Source organism: Corythoichthys intestinalis, chromosome 10, assembly GCF_030265065.1.
Source record: "Corythoichthys intestinalis isolate RoL2023-P3 chromosome 10, ASM3026506v1, whole genome shotgun sequence".
Taxonomy (NCBI): Eukaryota; Metazoa; Chordata; class Actinopteri; order Syngnathiformes; family Syngnathidae; genus Corythoichthys; species Corythoichthys intestinalis.
In genome coordinates, this window is record NC_080404.1 from 36,803,081 (window position 1) to 36,825,946 (window position 22,866).

At 38.0% G+C, this 22,866-nt stretch overlaps 1 protein-coding gene across 3 annotated transcripts in view; it reads left to right on the forward strand.

Annotated features, from left to right (window-relative positions):
• The first annotated feature begins 137 nt into the window (after positions 1 to 137).
• Positions 138 to 22,866, forward strand: part of si:dkey-228d14.5 (uncharacterized protein LOC796266 homolog) — a 28,505-nt gene continuing 5,776 nt past the window's right edge. Inside the window, exons 1-6 of one of the 3 annotated variants that reach the window (XM_057849145.1) lie at positions 138 to 201; positions 14,117 to 14,183; positions 16,786 to 16,833; positions 17,942 to 18,004; positions 18,094 to 18,161; positions 21,098 to 21,228. In XM_057849145.1, coding sequence (XP_057705128.1) covers positions 159 to 201; positions 14,117 to 14,183; positions 16,786 to 16,833; positions 17,942 to 18,004; positions 18,094 to 18,161; positions 21,098 to 21,228 — 420 coding nt within the window. In that variant the 5' untranslated portion in view covers positions 138 to 158. Of the gene's footprint in view, positions 202 to 9,485; positions 9,516 to 14,039; positions 14,184 to 16,785; positions 16,834 to 17,941; positions 18,005 to 18,093; positions 18,162 to 21,097; positions 21,229 to 22,866 lie in introns of those variants that run through there. The other 2 variants (XM_057849146.1, XM_057849144.1) reach the window with 2 other exon arrangements.

Consider the following 22,866-nt stretch of genomic DNA (forward strand, 5'->3'; position numbering starts at 1 on the left):
AAAAACTTTATTACGAGCAACAAATTCATTAAAAAAATACTTTTTAGGGTTTTTAAAACTGAAATTATTCGACTAATAAGGTGTTTTTGGTTTCTTACAGTTTTATGGTGTTCAGGTCTGTGTCTGTGGGACCCGTTTTTCCTTTTACTAACAACAACATGAGCCAGAGGGCCAGGACCCGAGCAAAGACACCGTACAAAGGTGATAAAGAATTTATTATCCTTTATTTGTCATAAAACCGTTTTAGTTGACAGTGCATTTGTGATAGCCGTACATATTCTTCCTTTAAAAATAACAAATACATTCTCCAATGCCTGTTGGTGCTTACTCACTAAATGTAAATGCAGCCATAGAAGGGTTGAATGATTCTTTCCAGTTTTATTTATACTAGGGCTGTCAAACGATTAAAAATTTTAATCGAGTTAATCACAGCTTCAAAATTAATTAATCGTAATTAATGGCCATTCAAACCATCTATAAAATATGCCATATTTTTCTGTAAATTATTGTTGGAATGGAAAGATAAGACACAAGACAGATAGGCCTATATACATACATTCAACATACTGTACATAAGTACTGTATTTGTTTATTATAACAATGAATCAACAAGATAGCATTAACATTATTAACATTCTGTTAAATCGATCCATGGATAGAAAGACTTGTAGTTCTTAAAAGATAAATGTTAGTACAAGTTATAGAAATGTTATATTAAAACCCCTCTTAATGTTTTCGTTTTAATAACATTTGTAAAATTTTCAAACAAAAAATAAACTAGTAGCTCGCCATTGTTGATGTCAATAATTGCACAATTCTCATGGTCCTGAAACCTTGCCTGGCACAGCCAGACTATTCTCCCTGTATTTTTCAAGCACTGTGAGAATAGTCTGGGACCCAGCCCATTAATGGCCTCTCGAGCAAGAACAAAATCAACCGTCCAATCAGATTCGTTTATTTGCGTGACGTGTTCTTAACAAGCAACGTCACTCTTCCGCGTCGGAAGTCGTCTCCACAACAACAAAGATGGTGAACGGGAGAGCCGAGAATTTGTTCCAATCCACAGTAAAATCAGTTTTAAATTACCCAAAACACATCGACACAAGTCAATGACAATAGACTGTCTCACGCTAGTCATGTTGAATAAACTCCGCTCTCCTCGTATGTTTACTTCCGCGCTCAAGTCCCTCGCCGCTTTACTAACGTCACATCCGCCCGTTGCTGATTGGTCCACTCCGCTGTCTGTTTGCTGTGGCTTGCTCCGCCCTGGAAATTTTATCCGCTGAATGGTGGCCAGACTCAATAGCTGGAGCAGCTGTGAGTCTGGTGTAGCAGGCTAGCTGAAACCCATAAAATCAGTCGCACACAAGCGCCAGCAGAGGGCGACAAAACACCAAAAAACACATCTAACAAACGGACATGACACTGTGCTAGACACGTGCCGGTTACCGGTTTCACGGTTTACCGTGGTGTGAAAATGTCGCGGTTTCAAAACCACTAAAATTTTCCGTCATACCTTAGTACGGTATTCGCTATTTTTCATGTGCCAAAATGCAGCCGAAGTGGCTTGGTGCGGCACCGCTCACCCCTTCCCGTTTGTTGCCGTTAGTGTCACTAAACAGCCAGCAAACCCAAAAACAAATCCTCCAAACACAAGGCGTACTTTTCTTCAATTTATTGAGCTCTCAAATCGTGGTGAAATATACAAATAAATACATTTAAAACGCTGTACAACTGTATTTTTCCACGTGTGATTAGGTTCAACAGGATAGCAGTAGCTCAATTTAAAAGTTCGCCAAAAACAAAACACACATTTTCCTTTCAAATTCAATATACAAACTAACTAAAACTTACAAAGACGAATGTTAGCCTAGGCTAAACTCGGAGAGCAGCTTCTTTTATGTCGCACAGCCGCTGAGTGAGAGAAAAGCTTGAATGCAGGGGGGAAAGAAAAAGAATCGCGTCAAAGATCGCTAATTGAGAGAGGAGGTCTCACTCCTCACTTTTTTTTTTATTTATTTATTTTTTTAGATGAAACCTTTCCTCAACTAACTTATACATTTTTAACTAACTTATTAACTTATGAATTCTATGTTCTTTTTAACACAAAGGCATGGCATCATGTAGACTAGAGTTGACACAGTGGCTGAAAATGGCGAAACCTCACTTGAGCTTCCCCCCTCAAAAAAAAGTCATACAGTATATATTTTTAATTTTATTTAGAAGTGTTTTTACTTTTTATAGCAATTATTTTGTTCTTACTCTAATATTGAGCAACTTGAGCTGTGGCTGTGGGTATAGTCTAGGTTCTATTTATTTTAATTTTATATAATATTTGTTATTTTTTGTTAATTTATTTATTTTCATATTATATTCATGTTCCAATTTGCAAATATGTTTTGAAAAAATCCTGTTCAATGGATTTTTTTTTTTTTTTTTTTAAACCCATACATCTCAAAATTTTGGAGCTATAATTGCAATACCGTGATACCGTGAAACCGCGGTATTTTTGCTCACGGTTATCGTACCGTGAAAATCTAATACCGGCACATGCCTACACTGTGCTGTCATTTTAATCTGTTTGAGCGGGGCATGTGCATTAAATGCGTCAAATATTTTAACGTGATTACTTTCAAAAATTAATTACCGCCCGTTAACGCGATAATTTTGACAGCCCTAATTTATTCTTTACAATTTAGTTTCGTTATTTATATACAGCTACGTTTTTTTTTTTTAATATGCAATCATCCAGATGATTCTATACCTAATGAAAATACAGGTTCACAACAGAATGTATGGCAAACCCTTTGACCACTGATTCCATATCCTTAATATCAGACATTAGGGTTTTTGCCAACACTTTATTTGAATGCTTCGTTTGACGGTGTCATAAGACAGTCATGAATACATTCACCTATCATGAATATGAATGAATGCTAATGACAGATGTCGTTAAGTGTCCTTTAGTAAATGATATCACTTTTTATGCTCATTTGACATTGTTAAAATGTCTTTGGGTTGGTGTCATGACATGCTTATGACTGTCATAAGAGGCATTCAGACAAAGTGTCACAGGGTTTATCACTAGCTTAGTGTTCGTCTGCACGAGCTGAACATCATAAATACTTACTGTACATACTACTTAGTCGTAGTGGCACAGAAAGCCTTACTACTCACGCATTTTAAGCAAAATGTTAATTAGGTGAAATTCTAACATGTTATTATTTTAACATGTTAACTGGTGACTATGATTTCCTGCACTTAGTGAAAACCACCTGAAGTCATGATACAGTATTTGATCAGTGAGGCTCAATGGTTCTACTGGTTAACCATGTAGGGCAAACCTGTTCATCCAGGATTCCGATTGGCTCAACAGCTAAAATACACAAATCAGGATTAAAATTTTATCATTATTTCGCTCACTTTTATTTGCATGTTTCTCACTCGTTGATAAGTGGTCCTGGGGAATTGCAGCTAGTTCAGTAGAGGCAGCCTATTATCTTACATGTGTAACCAGTCTGAAACCGCACCGGCAATGCGATCCGTCCCCCTTGTCCTGTTGAAGGCTCGAACCTATGAAGCACGGCGCAGCCAGGTTGGCAGGAGAGCACGGTAACGCTTACCCTAAAAGACCAGGCCAGTATCTAGCTGCTAGCGTACTCTTGAAAGTGACGGAAGGGAGGTTTCCAATGCAACGCACTACTTGAACCCGTTACACTCACCCCACCGAAGGTTTGGCACCAATGTAACCGGTCTGAAACCGCGCCGGAGACGCGATGCGTTCAGGTCAGGACTCGAACCCGCACAACATGGCGCAGTGAGCTCAGCAAGAGAGCAAGGTAACCACTTAGCTAAAAGTCCAGGCTAGCAGCTCTAGCCACTAGAGTACTCTCTTGAAGGCATCAAGAGGGAGGTTTCCAATACAACGCGCAACTTGCACCTAGGCAAGGCAAGGCAAGGCAAATTTATTTATATAGCACAATTCAACACAAGGCAATTCAAAGTGCTTTACATCACATGAAGACCATAAAAATCACATTTAAATCAACACAACGTAAAAACCAAGACAAATGATCGCATTTAATCACAGAATAAAAATAAATAAATAAAAATAAAACAAAAATAAAAATAAAGCAAAAACTACTACTACTAATAATCATTGAAATCAGCAATGGAGATAAGCACAAGAGGAATAGAAGGCAGGTAGGTTGAAATATATAGACAGTTATGGATATGCAGTGCCAAACAAAAGCGTTTTTAGCCCTGATTTAAAGGAGCTAACAGTTTGAGCATACTTCAGACGTTCGGGTAACTTGTTCCAGAGGTGAGGAGCATAATAACTAAATGCTGCCTCACCCTGCTTGGTTCTTGTTCTTGGAACATGCAGAAGACCCGTTCCAGACGACCTTAGGGGTCTAGATGTCTCATAGGAATCTAACAAGTCAAGCATGTATTTTGGTCTAAGGCCATTAAGTGTTTTGTAGACGAGCAGTAGTATTTAATAGTCTATCCTTTGACTCACTGGAAGCCAGTGTAGCGATTTCAAAACCGGTGTAATGTGGTCCAGCTTCCTTGTATTTGTGAGGACTCTGGCTGCAGCATTCTGTACTAGCTGCAGCTTCCTGACTGATTTTTTATCAAGACCTGTAAATATACCGTTGCAGTAGTCCAATCTGCTGAAAATGAATGCATGCATAAGTTTTTCCATGTCTTGTTGAGTCAGAAGCCCCTTAATTCTGGTTATATTTTTTAGGTGGTAATAAGCGGATTTAGTGACGGACTTTAGATGGCTATCAAATTTTAGGTCTGAGTCAATAATTACGCCAAGGTTTCTGACTTGATTTCTAGCTGTTAGTGACATTGTGCTAAGTTGGCTGCTTATCTTTGACCTTTCCTTTTTTGGCCCAAAAATGATCACCTCTGTCTTCTCTACATTTAACTGGAGAAAATTCTGGCACATCCATTCATTGATTTGACGAATGCATTTACTCAGGGAGACTAAGGGACTATAATCATGTGGGGACACAGAAATGTACAGTTGTGTGTCATCTGCATAGGCGTGATAGGAGATGTCATACTGTTCCATTATCTGAGCTAACGGAAGCATATAGATGTTAAATAAGAGTGGTCCAAGAATTGACCCTTGAGGGACTCCACACGTGAATTTGGTTCGTTCTGACTGATAGTTTCCAATTGACACAAAGAAATCTCTATCATGTAAATAGGATGTGAACCACTGAAGAATAGTGTCAGTAAGACCTACCCACTGTTCCAATCTGCTGAGTAGTATGTTGTGATCAACCGTGTCAAATGCGGCGCTGAGATCCAATAGTAGCAGAACAGATGATTTGCCTGCATCGGTATTCCGACGAATATCATTTAGGACTTTGATAAGCACGGTCTCGGTGCTGTGTTGTGGCCGAAATCCAGACTGAAATGAGTTAAAAAGATTGTTTTGCATCATAAAAGTCTGGATCTGTTCAAACACAACCCTTTTGATAATTTTCCCCAGGAATGTCAGATTTGATATTGGCCTGTAATTACTAATGGTTGAGGCATCCAGATTAGGTTTTTTTAGGAGAGGTTTTATTACTGCAGTTTTTAAAGTCTGAGGAAACTCTCCTGTTTGGAGGGAAGTATTTATAATCTGAAGTATGTCTGGGGCTATGCAATGAAAAACAGTTTTGAAAAAGTTTGAAGGAAGGATGTCAAGGCAGCATGTTGTGGGCTTTAATTTCGACACAATTTCTGTTAAAGTGGCATAGTCCAGGAGGCTAAACTGTCTAAGATTGACGTGGGGGACATTTTGGGAGGTGTTTAGTGTAACATTTGTTAATCCGGAGTTGCACACAGCCTGTCTAATCTTTAGTACTTTGTGTGTAAAGAATGCAGCGAAATTATTACAGGACACCTCAGATGCCAATTCCTGAGGTATTGTTTCGTGTGGGTTTGTCAGTTTGTCAACAACAGAAAATAGTGTGCGAGTATTGTTGGTGTTTCTACTAATGATCTCTGAAAAATATGATTGTCTAGCATTTTTCAGTTCCTGGTTGTATTTGCGAAGACTCTCTTTGTAGATGTCATAAAAAACTAGGAGTTTGTTTTTTCGCCCTCTGCGTTCTGCTCGTCTACAAACTTGTTTTTGTTTTATAGCTAGTATGGCATTTCTCCAGGGTGACCTCTTCTTTCTTGACAAAGTTTTTGTCTTAATCGGGGCAATAGTGTCCATTACAGTCATCACACTGGAACTGAAACTATTTACAAGTTCTTCCACTGGAGCTATTGTAGAGGTTAATGATGAGGCATAGGCCTGTGTGAATAACGCACATGTGTTATCACTTATGTAACGCTTCCTAATCACCTCTGTTTCCCTTTTCAGAGGATGGACAGGGGTGGTCATTTTAAACATAATGCAGTAGTGATCAGACAGAGCAACATCATTCACTGTGACCTCAGAGATGTTAAGACCTTTGGATATTATTAAGTCCAGTATGTGCCCTCTGTTATGTGTTGGAACTGTGACATGCTGAGATAAACCAAATGTATCCAAAATATTTAAAAGCTTTCTAGCACATCCTTCTTCAGGATTATCAACATGAATGTTAAAGTCACCCACTAAAACAACACAATCAAAGTCCATGCAGACGGAAGACAGTATTTTGGTAAGGTCATCAAAAACATTGTGTTATACTTCGGTGGTCTGTAAATTGTTACCAAGGCAGCTCTGCAAGGGCTTTTTAGCTGAATGACAATATATTCAAAGGAATCAAACTGACCACATGAAATATTCGTGAATTGAAAACTGTCCCTGATCAGACTGGCAACCCCACCTCCTTTCTTATGGGTTCTTGGCGCACTAAAGAAATTGAAGTTTGTGGGGGTTGCCTCAATCAGAACTGTCGAACTCTTATCTTGATCTAACCAAGTTTCTGTTAGGAACAACATGTCAAGGTTATGTTTGCTGATAAAATCATTAATTAAGAAAGATTTGCCAGCTAAAGATCTAATATTTAGCAGAGCCAATTGGAGATGCCAGACTGGATTCACTGGTGAGTTTTGGGAATGACATACTATGCTTAACAGGTTGGCAGAGTTGATTGAACGTTTTTTATTTCTCACCAGCCTAGCCCTTTTTTTGTTGTTTATCACCACTGGGATTGTTGAGCATACATACTGTACTCCATAAGGCCCCGGCTTTTGCTGGGACAGAACAGTCTTTGTAATGTTGTCACAGCCTGGACCCGGTGCACATCATATTGGTGTCGCAAACATGGCTTCCTCCATAGAAGGATAATACCGTGTTGTTCCAGAGTTGTAGTGCTTTGGCTTTGCCCCGAGAGAATTCCAGGGGAGGCTGGTTGGTTTGTTGCCATCTTCCCCTGGCACCTGTCGGGTGTGACAGGTACAGGGTGGAAGCGAAGACATGAACTTGAGGAGATCAAGAGACTGGTTAACCTTGCTATCTAGATCCATGGAGTCCCAATCAGGTTGACTCATTATTCCATCCAAACTAAGTCGTCGGCGGAGTGGCTTCCGGGACTGTGGGGATTTAGGCCTTGATGAGGCCTTAGCCTGACTGAGTCGGCGGAGTGGTGGCGTCTTGGAGTGTGAGGATTTGGTGCTGGATGGGGCCTTATCCTGGAGTCGGCGGCGTGGTGGCGTCTTGGGAGTGTGAGGATTTGGGGCTGGATGGGGCCTTATCCTGGAGTCGGCGGCATGGTGGCGTCTTGGAGTGCAAGGATTTGGGGCTGGATGGGGCCTTAGCCTGGAGTCGGCGGCGTGGTGGCGTCTTGGAGTGCGAGGATTTGGGGCTGGATGGGGCCTCGACAGCAGAGGATTGCACGGTCGGGTCGTTCTCCTCCTGTTGAGCTGATGGAGCCACTTCTTGAGTCTCGTCTGAAGGGGGTCGATCACCTGCTACCAGGGTCTCCTCCCGTTGAGGCAGTGGAGCCTCAGCAGAGGAGGGTTGGTCACAGCCTGGCAGGGCTGGCTTAGTCACTTCCCCTTCAGCGACTATCGGCTCCATTTTTGGAGACATTGATCCTGCATGCACACTGTCTGATTCAGCACTCATCCCAGCCACCATGTTTATCCGATGTTTTGGGACAGCTTGCCTCCTTTCCTCGAGATAAGCAATGAAGTACATCGATTGTCCAGCGCATGTTGCTTTGAGCCATTTGTTGAGCATCATCACTCTGCTGAAACTTTCATCCCCCAGCCTGGGCGCGGGTATGGGTCCACTGAAAAACACCTCAGTATTTAAAGTTCCGACTTTGTTTATCAGTTCAGTGAAGTCTTGCTTTAAAAGCTCTGATTTTTGCTTCGCAATATCGAGGGCTCCTGTGTGTATTATCAGAGTAGTGGCTGTTGGATGCTGAGCAGCAATGCTCAGGATATTTTCAGAGATAACAGACACCGTAGCTTTGTTAAAACAACATACTCTGGTATTGTTGCTACAAAAGTGTTTCATCCCATTCACAGCAAAGTCGCCCACTATCAGAGTGCGGGGCCCATTGGGTCGCTTTCTCTGTAGCCTGCTAGCACATGCATTAGCATCGTACCTCTCTTTCGAGCTGGGTGTTCCAACTTTCCCTGGGTCAGGAGTCTCGGAGAGTGGCGTAAATCTATTTTCCAGTTGAATTCCAGCAGCTTGAGGCACTTTGCTTTGAGCCTTTGTTGTTGCCTTGATCTGTGATAACTTTCTTTCTGGTGCCGGAGTAGATGACGCTGTCTTCTGCAGAGGTGGCCATTCCTTTTCATCGTAAATCTGCCAGTGCTGGGTTCTGCCAGGGTCCCGTTGAGTCTCGATGGTGTTTGTTTGCATTCTGTGGGTCCGCTCCCACTCGCTGTTTTGGGAGATCGGCAGAGTGGTTTCATTCCCGAGCTGTCCATTTACCTCCATATTCACTTCAAGCCGGTAGATTTTTGTTTCCAGTACTGCTATCTTCTGGAGCAGTTTGTGGTAATCATCCATTGACAGGGGAGGCATGTTGCTGCTACTTAGCTTTCGTTAGCCGAATTCCTCAGCTCTGATAAGGCAGACTTGTGTTCCAGTAACGACAAAAAAGCACTTTAAAAGGCTCAAAAATGCTCAAAAAGCCTTTGTTTGAATATAAACAAGATTAAAAGAAAATTCCAAGACTTACTGAGTAATTTAGAGGTGATTAAAAATGATTAAAAAGATGATTGAAGCTTGAGAAGCAGGAGCAAAGTAGAGAGACGTCTGCACAGTAGCGAAGCAGCAGATGGACCTACTACACATGTTCACTTGTGCATGTAGAAACATAGACTACTTAACTACTTACAATTTATTTTGACATTGCAACCGAACAAATGAGGCGAAAATAATATCTAGTGAACTATTAGGACTCACTGATGGCAGGATGGTGCCAGACAGTGGAACGACAACAGGTGTGAGTCATCACAATCGGTCGCCTTCTTAAACCTGTTCATCGTTGCCACTCATCAGCATATCATCACTTTCGGCAACCATGTTAGTTGCATCCAGCATTCAGGTATTCCTCCATTCTTGTGACATCAGGCTAATCTGAAAATAAGTATTTAGTAAACCACTAATTGTGCAAGTTCTCCCACTTGAAAATATTCGCGAGTCCTGTAATTGTCAACATGGGTAAACCTAAATACTTATTTGCCCCACTGTATGTCGGTACTGTGTTACGCTATTGCATAACAGTGATACCTAGTGGATATTAATATGTTTGCATGCAACCTTGTCAACGGACAGATATATTCACTCACCTTTAAAATTAAGGGCATTGCGTATCGTACATGTCTCAATACAGTATGTCTTAAAAGCAGTTTTTGAACCGCTGTTTTTGGAAATTGAATCCGCAAATATGCCGTTGCTCAGTGTACGGTCCATTGGTCGGTAATCATGCAATACTCTTCCATATCAGTAGGTATCAATAGATTGCTAATTACTTTGTTGAGTGATTCGTAAGAGGTAAGAGTGGCATTGGGGTGCGCGACCTCCGGCTAGCTAGCAAAACCATAACGGTGATAGTGATGGTAAAGGTTTTTATATAGGAGCGTGGCTAAATCAGAAATGGAAAAAATTCATTGAAATGCGATTAAAAGGAAGCAAAGACCATTTGTTCTCTTGTGTAAAGCTATAAGCAAACTATCTTTCATTGGGATTTGTGCTAAAATTTAAAGAAGAACTGAACATAGCGGGATTCAGATTCAGATTCAGAATATTTATTGTCATTGTTACAAAGAAAGCACAACGAAACTTTGTTTGGAGCATCCATCCAGCTCATACAGCTATGTTGGTAAAGTGCAAACCAAGAGGATTCACCTTTTGTGTCAGAAGTGTAGCTGGGGTAAGCATGAATGGATCATCAGAGTCACTTGTCACAGGAACAAGAGGTCTGTTGTTGATGATTGCGGCTACTTCTGCCATGAATGTAACCAACACTTCGTGGGTAAGTTTGTCTTTCAAGCGCAGGAACATTGAGTCCAGAATCCTTCTTGCAAGTCCTATCCATGCTCCATGTACTGATACTAACTCCAATACAGAAGCCCAGGTGTCACACTGAGTGGGTAAAAACATGGGCTGCAACGATTAATCGATTAACTCGAGTAATTCGATTAGAAAAAAGATTCGAACTAAATTCTGCTGCTTTGAGTATTCGTTTAATTAAAGTGGCGTTGTAATGGTTTGTTTTTAAAGTGTTTGCATTTAGTTTTATTGATTTGGGTGGATACACTGCCCTCTAGTGCCAACAGTGAATTTGACATAACTCATTTCACATGGCTGAATCCAGTTGCTGCCAGTCAAGACCAACATAAACTAAGTTTTAGTATGCGCTGTTTTTTTTTAATGCATTCGTAATTTAGTTAATAGCTATATTTAGCCTTTTTTTTAGTGGAATATTTGTTTGAATCATTTGTCAAGAGCATTGTAAAAAAAAAAGTTAGCATTTTCTAGTATTTAAGCTAGCGGACTTTTGCTATGTAAGTTAGCCAGTTGTTCTTTTGTTGTACTTAGATCCTAATTTATTATTATTTTTATACAGTTTGAGGCTTATCTCAGGTATTTTTAATATTTTATATTCCTTATCTGATTACTTGATTATTCGAACTGACTAGACACGACTTTATAATGTTAATATAGCCCACAGAAATTAATCAATTTTTTTGGTGGTGGCGCGCCTTGAGATTTTTTTTCATGACTAAAGTGTGTCGTTGCTCAAAAAAGGTTGAAAAACACTGCTTAAAAGTATCGTTGATAATTTTAAAATGAATACAATTAATGTAATAAAGTGAAAATGGTAGTAAAATTGTTTTGAATGTGATGTTGCTGGGATACTTGTATTGATCACAGTTTGATATTTTTCCATCACAAATTTTTATTTCTAACTTAACTAGAATCTTAATGTTAATGGTCAGAAAAAACCCAAAGTGAATACAACACTAACTATTCGACCTTATGAACAAAGAGGCAGAAAATAATTTGAAAAAACAAGTATGAGTGTGTGCGTGAATGGTTGTATGTGAATGGTTTTAGGCTCCAGCGCCTCCGCGACCCTCGTGAGGAAAAGTGGCATGGAAAATGAATGAATGACTGAATAATTATGTAACAATGGCTGAAAGAATATGACCAGCCATAACACTTTTTTTCACAAGTACAGAAGCAGTTCTTCATGAAAAGTGCTTATGTTGTGCACTTGTGTAAACTTGCCGTGTTTAATCATTTGTTCAAAGCCCACATGGCTGGTCGGTCTATAGAAAACATGGCAAGACATTCATTTCAATACGCAATTGCAATCGAGCTATTTCTGCAAGCCTTCCTTAAATTACATTGGATTAATTTCATTTGTTTGTTAATAACAGGGTCATCAGTGTAAAATTGACATTTATTTTACATAATGAATTATTTAATTATAGGGCATGATTGCTTAGTTTACTGTGTATTGTAAGTGCTTTCTTCGTTTTTCCAGTGAGTCATTCTGGTTGTCATCCCTGTCATTGTTCAGTTCTTCCTTGTTACTTGTAGTCATCGCTCATACCGAGCTTGGCTTGATTTTTTTTATTGTTGTGTGTGTGGCAATCTCTGAAACGAGGAGTGGAAAAAACATCTCTATTGTGTTACTATCTTGGAAGTGAACATCGCGCTTAATGTCACATTGATAGAACATGTCCCACCTACACAAATGGTAAACCTTTGGCCTTGGACATGCAAGACATACAGTATACGGAAATTTTACATAGAACTATTCTACCTGCGCTGCACTGGACTGATTGTTGGAAGTGCAAAAAAGAAAGGCAGTTCACTTCACCATAATCCGATGCATAATCCAAACTTTGTTCTGATTGGCTGTTTGTGGTATTTGTTGGGCCAAAAAAACAAACAAAAACAAAAAAATCACAAAAAAACTTGGTGCAGTGCCTCCCCCCCCAAAAAAATGTGATCACAAAAACACAAGACACACTCACAAAATTATTCATGCAACCCTCAAAAACAACAAATTCACGCACAAACTTTTTTCAAGCACAAAAAAATGTAAAAAAAAAAAAAAAATTAATTTTGAGCACAATTTTTTTTTTTTTTTTAAACGCAAATTGTCTCTGATTGAAATGACTAGTCTGACATCTAGATCGTTCACCTATAGAAAACATTTGTCACATCTAGGAATGTGTGACATAGGCGAAAGACAATTGAAAGGGACTACATTGTTATGAACCAATCAGGAAAAGCCGGGGACACGGTTGCAGAGGTGGTTTCGTTTTTATTCACAAAAGTGTCAAACAAAAATTCCCCATAAAGGGCAAAAATATACTAAAAAGGGAGTACTCGGGAAGCTTGGCCTTTTCAGGAGTGAAGCTACTAAGTGGTAGTGCTGGAATCATCTGGCAACTGGTGCATGTTTGGCTTGGGCTTAAAAAGTCCTCTACTAATGAACCACAAGTGTTCCTGGTTAGCCTCACCCCTGAGGACACCGGTCCCTCTCGCACCTGTGCAGCCTACAGACAGGGAGAAAGGCACGAATGCTGAACATGACGCAGGATCCTAAACATTCCTTTTTCTAAACCAGAGAAACTTGTCTCCTAGGTCCCCAAATGTTTAAAGACTTGTAAAACAAGACGGTATGCCTCACAGTGGTGAAAATGGCCACGTCCGAACTTTTTGTTAGATTTCCGGAAACCATGGAATTTAATATCAACACATTTTTCTCTTAAAATTATGCATTCTCTTAATTTAAACCTTTTGTTGTGTCATCTACGCTCTATTCTGAATAAAATATTGAAATTCAGCACTTTCACAGTAGATGAGCACCACAAATCAACAGCAACGGGAATGGCTGTTTTTTTGGCCTGAGTACCAAAGGGGGGAAAAAGACTAGTAAACATCTTCATAGTCCAAGGGAAATAAAGCTGGCTCTATGAGAAACTGCTACTGTGTACACAATACAAAGGTTTTAAAATGTTCTTAAAATTCAAAATAGCATTTGTAGTGGACTAGTGGTGCCTTTTGGCTCATATCTGGGCCCGAAGTGGAAAGCGTCCTCTGTTAATGCGGTATGTCGGCCCTTACACACAGTTAAAATAATAAAAAAGAAACCAATGATTACTGGGTTGATAAAAAAATCTAATGCTCTATCACTGAAGTCATTCTAACCCAACCCAAAGCATCGTGTCAATTACAATAATTAATGTAGGTTTGATTATCACAAGTCCTTCCTGCATACCATTCTGTTTGAATCATTCACCAACCACATCATGCAGGAACAAGAAAACCGTATAATGAGTGACACACTGTTGAGCCTTTAAACTACAGAATAAACTCCTCAAATTTAGAATGCGAAGGTTTACAGTGATCTGGATGCCTGACAATCCACTCAAACATAATTGCATGATTAAAGACTATGACTGTCTGAGCTTAACTTGACAGTGAATCCTGAAAGGCACAGGTACTCCAGCCAATAAGAACTGTTCTCATACATAGGAGAGGTGTGGCATACAGGGTAAGGACTAACATATGCAATGAAACTCAAACCACTGAGCACACATTTCGAACTTTACACAAAGCATATTGGTATGAAGTTGGCAGAAAGGAAGGGAATATCCACTTGTTTTTTTTGTTCCGTCCAAGAAATGCAGCTCTGGATTTTCTTCCCTGTCGTTCTCTCCTTGACGTCCTTCATTGGAACATGGACTGTGTGAGTACACTTCCCTTGTCTGCTTTCTTGGAATTTTTCTTATGGCTCTTTTCATAACAACGCAAATATTCCGAAAAATAACAGTTGTACTGTATATGATCAAAGTACGATTTTTTTGGACTGTAAGCAGCACTTAGTCATTTATTTTTCTCCCAAATTGATGGTGTGCCTTTATAACCAAGTGTTGTTGACGTCAGTAGGAGTTTGTTTAATTACCAGAGACCCATTTTATTGGAGTGTAACTATGTTACTCTGCTCCAGTTAGGTGCTCAAGACACACATTTATCGTTCATCAAACCCAGAAACACAGTACATGTCTAATGATACAATATATATTTGACATCACTATATACAGTAGATTACAATTATATCTTTTATTTAAGTAGACTACATCATTTTGACAGCATTAATATATTTCAGTGTTGATGATATTCAAACCACAAAATTTTGTTACTGCAGCAGTTCTTTGAACAACAAATGACACATGCAGGTCAAAAAAATGTGGTGAAAGCAAGAGCTAGGTAACTCGAAGTCAAAAAAGAAAAATGCAAGTAAAGTCACTTCAGTAAAAATTATATAAATTGCTTTTAATAAAAAAAAAAAAAATCTAAACAATGCATATGTATATATATATATATATATATATATATATATATATGTATATATATATATATATATATATATATATATATGAAAAAGCAGTTTCTTCTCTTGCACTCCTCTTTAAAAGAAATTGCTGTATTTTAAGCCAAAACAACTGTTGTGTTTGATAGAACAATACGTCTATATGCTGCCCTAGCAGATTCATGGCGCATTAAGCCCCTGAACTGTTTTTAATTTATCCGTTTAACCCTGAAAACCCCCGTTTACAGACATCGCGCAACTGCTTTTGTTTCAACCCAGCCATAAAACGAATGTAATTAATTATATTTATTATTCAAAATGTCTGTCGTTTTTAGCTTAGAATCATTAATTGATGTCTAATATTTCGTTTAAAAAAAAAAAAAAGACTTTAAAAAAATTATTCACTCACATATTTTAAACTTTTAAACATATTACGTTACAATGAAAAAAATGGCGTCTGTAAAAAAGTCACGGATATCTACCTCATAACTATCGCTTAATTGTATTTTTTTTGTTACTGTCGCATTTTCTCCGATATGTTAGATGATAAATAATCGATCCCAACAAAGAAAAATTGAAAAAAAAGTTTAAAAGCTTAAATATATGAAAAATAAAACCTCGACCACTCCTTGATGTCTGCGATTTCTGCATCGTGACCTTTGTTATATTCCCATGTTTCACCCATAAAATCCGCCAAAAATCCAGCTCCGGCCATTCACAGCTGTGTCTTGACACTCGGTGATACATGCTACATGGAGTTTTTTGATCAAAACAAGGTAAGTACGCGATAATATCTCGTTTAAATCATGGCGTCTGTAATTCTGCTCTCGCGTGCTCTCACCTCCAGACAGTGTTTTGCTGTTTAAATTTTTTTTTCTAAATGCCCTCCTGTTTAAAATTTTTCTTCCCCCTGAAAACTGAGATTTTAAGCTTTCCAATGATGTATCGCACATGCATATCGGACAATTTTGAAATTTGGCCAAATTGGTGGTCTCAGAGCGGAACTTAAGTCACCTGAGTGTTTTCCCACCATATATATAATATATATAGACTACAGGTATATTTTTTTTCTATCATTTTTGTGGTTAATTTGAACTAACAGTGAGAGGGGAGAATTTAAACCCTTTCACTCATTCTCTGGCATCGACAACCATAGATGTCCAATCCAGATCTGATGGAAACATCCTTGAACTTGGTGAGACAGAGCCTTTCCCGTTGCTGCCCCCTCCCTATGGAGATCACTCACAAAATCCATCTATACTTGTACACACCTTCCTTCATTCAAAAATCTGTTAAATCCCATCTACAGTATCTTAAAACTGGCCTTTAATTTATAATTCTACAGTATGTTTGGATCTGTAGGTCTTATTTGCTAATGTTTCAATCCTATACCTTTTGTTGACCTGTTCGGTGTCTTTGAGCATCTGTAAAAGCGTTCTACAAATAAAAATTATGATTAATATTATTATTAATTCATTTATGACTGGGAGGGTTGGCAGTGATCATTCAAAGCTGCTTGGATGTCTGTCGTCGTCGATGGCAGCCAGTGAGTTAATAAAAGACGATGATCACTTTGAGAAACAAAGCTGACAAAGTCCTTCATTTTATCATTCGTCTCACGTAATTCGAATGTGCTGAAATGACATCTGTTCCCACTCCTCAGGAGTGATAAGATACATCAGGAACAGGAACGGTTTGCATGCTTAGAGGCATAACAATGATGAGTTTTTCTAAAGTGAGGTCATACATTCACATTAGAATGTCGTTCGACGTCCTCTAAACCTATCAGACATCTTGATTTGTCCTACTCTGATATCAGAAAGGGAACAAGACAATCTTTTTTTATCGTCACACCAGGGCATGGTTTTACATTTTGTGCTGTGATACAAAACATTCATTCTCATGTGCAAAGGATATTTTTTTCCCCGATAAGTTATGTATCTGAAATGTTGTTAACACTTGTGTCTTCCACCTCTAGATACGGCTTGGCGTACTCCAACCAACATGTCTGCTCGCTCACCGACTGGTGAGTTCGAGTTCATTCCTGCCGAAAAAACGGCCCAATTATGAAATAATTATGACTAGGGTTGCAATGATTTATTAACTAATCTAGAACCACCAATTATTTTATTCAACGACAACTATTTGAAGAGTCAGTAAATCATTGTGAGACATTTTATACATAAAAATTGTTCAAATGCTTTTTTTAAGGTCTGTAAATATAATGAGTAAATATTGTCTTTCTATTTATTTATTTAAGGTAACTCCTTAATGCCTGTACCAAATTAGTCACATTCTAGATCAACGCAGCCTCAATGCTTCCTTTTTTAATATCGAGTTAACAACTGTGCCTTTTGTGGCTATTGCATTTTATCATTTATTTTGTGTAATTTTTAGAATGTATTATTATTTATTAGTAATGTACTCTAAATTGATTTCCTCTACTTGCTTTAGCATCGACTTGAAAGGAAAAACAAGTAAAAAAATTCTTAAATCTCAATTATTTTCGGTAATTTTGGTCTATTTTTCTGAAAAAGTAAAAGTATGTACTCGACCCTGTAGTACTCGATGAAAGCATTTTTATTAGCATTTTTATTTATTAATTTTGCAAAAATATTTTTTTTCACATTTGTTAAAATTTTAAAAAAAAAATCACAGTAATACTGCTTTTTATCCTTTTAAACGATCTAAAATTGGATTTTTTGGTACCTGTTTTGAATTTTAAAAAAGTTAAAACAGTATATAGTTTTTTACTCGTGTTTTATTTTTTAATTGATATTTTTTAAATAAAAATTAAAAAAATCAATAAATATCCTCTGAAATCTGTAGTCCTCAAAAGCAGGTTATTCTTATTGTATTCAATCAATGTTAGGTATTTACAAACTTCTGATTTTGCTTTGGTTAACAATCGTATCGGTACATTCTTAAATAATATTCACAGTTCAAATTTTCTCAGTGCATAGTTTTTGGTTTCAAGCAAATTTCTAGCTAATGTGTAAAAACAAGCGTAATCTAATACTAAATAACGTAATTTATACATGAGCCGATTAGTTGACTCATGGCAAAAATTTCTGTGATCAATTGACTATCAAAATGATCTTTGTAGCAGCTGTAATTAGGATGTTCTTTCCCAGGTCGGGGGAGAACTTTTGCACTATCAATCACACCACCAACTGCTGCTATATTCCCACCATAAGGTAATACTATATGACGTACAATGAATCTGGTATGATCTGAGGTATGGCCTGAATTTAGCTGAATTTTAATGAGAATATCAAATGTGTAGCACAAGTGGAACCAACGCCCCGGAGAATTCCCTTTTCACAGCCACCCTCAACGCTTGTTCCTTTTTGTGTAAGTAGAAACATTGATTTTAGTTGTCTATTATTTTATATTCTGTCTTAAAATTAGTATTTCGAGGACATGAATTCATTTTGGAGTCACAGATTAGTACATTAGCACATTATAGCTGTTTTGTGATTACAATTTAAGTATTTTGTGAGCACAATTTAGTATTTCATGCACGTTTTACCTGCTCTGTTGCCATGAATGTGTATTTTAATGAACTTCAAAGGTATTTTATGGCCACAAGTTAAGCACTTTACAAGCAAAAAATGGCCTATTTTGTGGCAACAACAAAGAATTTTGTGGACCTTTGACCTATTTTGTGGACACAAAAAATGATTTCATAAATGTGGTCACATTTGACGTATTTTGGAAAGGCAAGGCATTCATTCATTTATTTGTATAGAAAAATTCAGTGCTTTACATCACATAAAAATCCAAAAACAAATGATAAAACGATACATAAAAGTCACATTAAAGGCAGTTAAAGACCGAAATAATTGAAATTGAAATAAACCCAAAACATGAATCGGAAGCAAAAGTCATATAACTTGAAATTTGAACTATACGGGCTATAAATTATGAATTTGCTGAGGTAAACAATAACGTTTTTAGCCCTGATTTAAAGGAACTAACTGTTTGAAAACACTTCAGAGCTCAGGTAACTGGTTCCAGAGGTGAGGACCATAGTAACTGAATGCAGCCTCACCCTGCTTGGTTCACAGCGGCCCGGTTCCACACGACTCTAGGGTTCTAGAGGCTCTGTATGGGTCAAACAAATCAAGCATGCATTTTGGTACAGAGCCATTAAGCGTTTTGCAGACCAACACTAATATTTTATGGTCCATCCTCATACTCATGGCAAGCCAGTGTAACAACTTCATAACTGGCATAGTATGGTCCAGTTTCCTATTTGTAAGGACTCTGGCAACAGCAACCTGTATTAGTTACAGCTTCCTAATTGATTTTTTTGTTAGGACCTGTAAATATACCATCACAATAGTCGAATCTACTAAAAATGAATGCATGGTTAAGTTTCTCCATGTCTTGTTTGGACAAAATCCCCTTAATTCTGGCTATATTTATGGTAATAGGCAGATGCCAAGATTTCTGGCTTGATTTCTAGCTGTAAGTGACATTGTGCCAAGGTGAGTGCTGATCTTTGACCTTTCCTTTTTTTGGCCCAAAAATGATCACCTCACCTCGGTCTATCCTGCTAGAGAAAATCCTGGCATAGACTTCATAATATATTGACCGGTCACGGGCCGCGGGGCCGATTAATTGGAGGCCTGCCTGCATTGTTGGCGTGGCCGTCAAAGCTGACCGAGTGGAATCACAGACAAAGAGGTTTTTCCGGTGGAAATTCTTGTGAATAAATGCTTAAATCCCTGAATTATCTATAGATATGGACGTAAAACAGTCTCGACTCATGGTTAAAAACAACAAAATAAAACGTGCAGTTAGCATTTATTTTACGTAAATATTGCGAACTATGACGGCAATGCCGTAGCGGCTAATTTCTCCCATTGACTTTTTTTTCCCACAACGTTTCAAAATGCATGCATGGTACGTAAATATAATAAATACCTTGAGTCCTCGAACAAATCACTCCGTAGACAATCCTTCCTGTTTGTATGTTGTACAGCTTTCGTACGTTTTCAACCTAAATCCGGCGTTGGATCGCTGCATGTGTTTTGAGAATAATTGCGACTAAGTTCGACCGATTGAAACGGAGTATAGGACGGCCCCCTACTTGAAGGGGTGGCGCAGTGTCTGGAGAATCTGTCTCGTCAGTATAATTACGAAGTCTATGATCTTGGCACATCCATTCGTTGATTTTGTGAATACATTTACTCAGTGAGATTGGGACTTTAATCATGTGAGGACACTGAAATGTAAAGGTGTGTGTCATCTGCATACAGTAGGTGTGACAGGAGGTGTTGTACTGTTCCATAATCTGAGCCAAGGGAAGCATACAAATGTTTTATAGACGTGGTCCGAGAATGGACCCTTGAGGAATCCCAAATGTGAATTTGTTCATTCAGGCTCATGGTTCAACACAAATAAATCCTTATCTTCTAAATATGATTTGAAACAATGACGCACATTTTTAGTGAGCCTTACCCACTGTTCCAGTCTGGTGAGTGGTATGCCATGATAAACCATGTCATAAGTGGCAATGAGATCGAGTCATACCAGAACAGATGATTTGCTTTCATAATTGTTCCGACGCATTCCATTTAGAACTTTGGTAAATACAGTCTCGGTGCTGTGGTGTGGCCGAAATCCAGACTGAAAAGAATTAAAAGAAACAAGTATTTTGGGGCAAAAACTTATTATTACTGACACATTTGGCTTGTTTCTTTACTGTGAATGTTTTTCTTTAAATGTTATATGCATTTTGAGACCACAAATGAATATTTCGTCTACATTTAATCTATTTTGTGGCAACAATTTTGTATTTCAAGCACATTTAACCTACTTGTAGCAACACATTAGTATTTTGTGCACATTTGACCCATTTTGTGAAATGAATATTTTATCAACGTTATATGTATTTTGTGGCTACAGTTCAAATATTTTGTGTACCATACATTTGATTAATTTTGTAGCCACAGATGAATACTTCTTGCACACCAACATTACATTTTGTTTACAAACAGAATATTTAATAGGCACAAATAAATGAAACATTTAAAATTTTAAGCATTATGTGGTCACAAAGTATTATTTGGCCAAAATAGGCATGAGCTGACACTTAAGCCCAATTATTAGGTGTTTTGAATAGTCATAATTAAATATTTTGTGCACATTATTTTTTGTTTTATGGTCTTAATTTCGAATTTTTTTTTAGGGAAAAGTTACATTTCTTTTTTACCCTCATGCCATGTTTTGTGCTCAGTACTTTACAGATGCATTGTATAACATGAACATATCTTCTGTAGTTTTTCTCTTCTGCATATTCCACCATGCTCACATCATGGAGAAAAATGTGATTCAAGCCGGCTTGAGCAGGTTGGCGCTAGCGTTTGGTGTGGTCGCCTCTTTGGGATCATTTGCAGCTGGAAACTGCAATGTAAGTTCCACAACAGACACTGAAAGAAATAGAAAGAGGAAGAAGAGAAAAAAAAATACTCTTCCAATATTTTTGTGTACTGTAATCTTTTTTTTTTTTCAGGTAACAGGTTGTTCCTGTTATACTTTCAATGTACAATATACCGGATTGTACAGATTCAATTGCAGTGATATCTCCTTATAGTGATGACAAATAGCTTAGCAATGAACTTGTGATAACATTGAATAAACATCTGATGCTGTAAGAAAATCATTCGCGTTATAATAGAGTCATTCATACTGCCTCATAGGCATGGCAGAGCTTGCGCAACATGATTTACCAAATTTAATCCCCCTCTTAATAGTTGTTTACATTTTGGGGGGTGATTTAGCACTAAAATAGTGGTATCGGCGAGTACCAACAAATAGGCTGCCGATACCATTTACCAGTCCAGTATTATAACACTTGACTGCAGCCTTCTTTCTCCTGATGCTCACTACATTCTGTGTTGTGTGATTACACTTGATCACTTTGGATGCCAAGCAGCTATGGCTATTGACCTGCTCCAGACAAATGAGAGCGGGTCAATAGCCGCTCTTAACCAATGCCGCAAGGCAGCTTTTTCATATGGAGGAAAAACAAATAAATTAGGAGAGGAAAAAGTTGGCGGTCTGGAAATATTTCAGCATAAAATCACCTTAGAGTACAATGGCTGCATGCAATATTTGTGGCCTGAAAGTTTCGATAGGTGGAGTTAAATCTGCGAGTTTCAATACCTCGAACCTGATAAAACATTTTTACTTTCTGACTGTTGTAGTATTATACATGTTTTAATTTCACGAATTTAACACTATTTTGGCCTTTAAAAGCCAAAGGTTTATTTAACTATTGTCACCCATAGCAGGTATGCAATAAAAAGTTCTACTGGATTCACTTTGTATTAGTCTTTTTCCTGTTTCACAATGGTAAGCATATACAGTGGTACCTCTACATACGAATTTAATTCGTTCCAGGACCTTGTTTGTAAGTCGAAATGGTCGTATGTCGAGCAGGATTTTCCCATAGGAATACATTATAATTCCATTAATTCGTTCCAAAGCCTAAAAACATACACTAAATTCTTAATAAATACTGCTGGCACTGTTACAAATGGCAATTAAACATAGAAAAACAAATAAGTTATAAATAAATAATTCAGAATAATATAAGAAGAAGAAGAAGAATTAATAATTATTCCTGAAAATAATGTAACGAATCGGATTCTAATATGGCGGACACTTTTTACTGTCCCTGAACGCACCGCGAAGGTGACGTCTCCAGTGAGATAGGTCGGTGCGGTAGAGATAATACTTTCGTTTTCCTGAGAGCAGTCAACTGCTTAAGACAATGAGCGTTTTGTGTTGGATAAGTTCTTAAATAAATGATAAAAACGTGACAAAGCTGGCGATTTCCTTGGCAATGTTACCACAATAATAATTGTCACCTTAACTTATAAATAGTGGCGAACGGTGGTCATAAGAGGATCATGGAGCTGTATTGTTGAGCCAGTTCAGGGACGCGCACCCCAAGCTCATATTTTTCTATAACTTGCATCTTCATTTCAAAGGTAAGCATCACTTTTTTCCTTGTTTCTCCAACTGTATCAACTTTTTTTGAAAA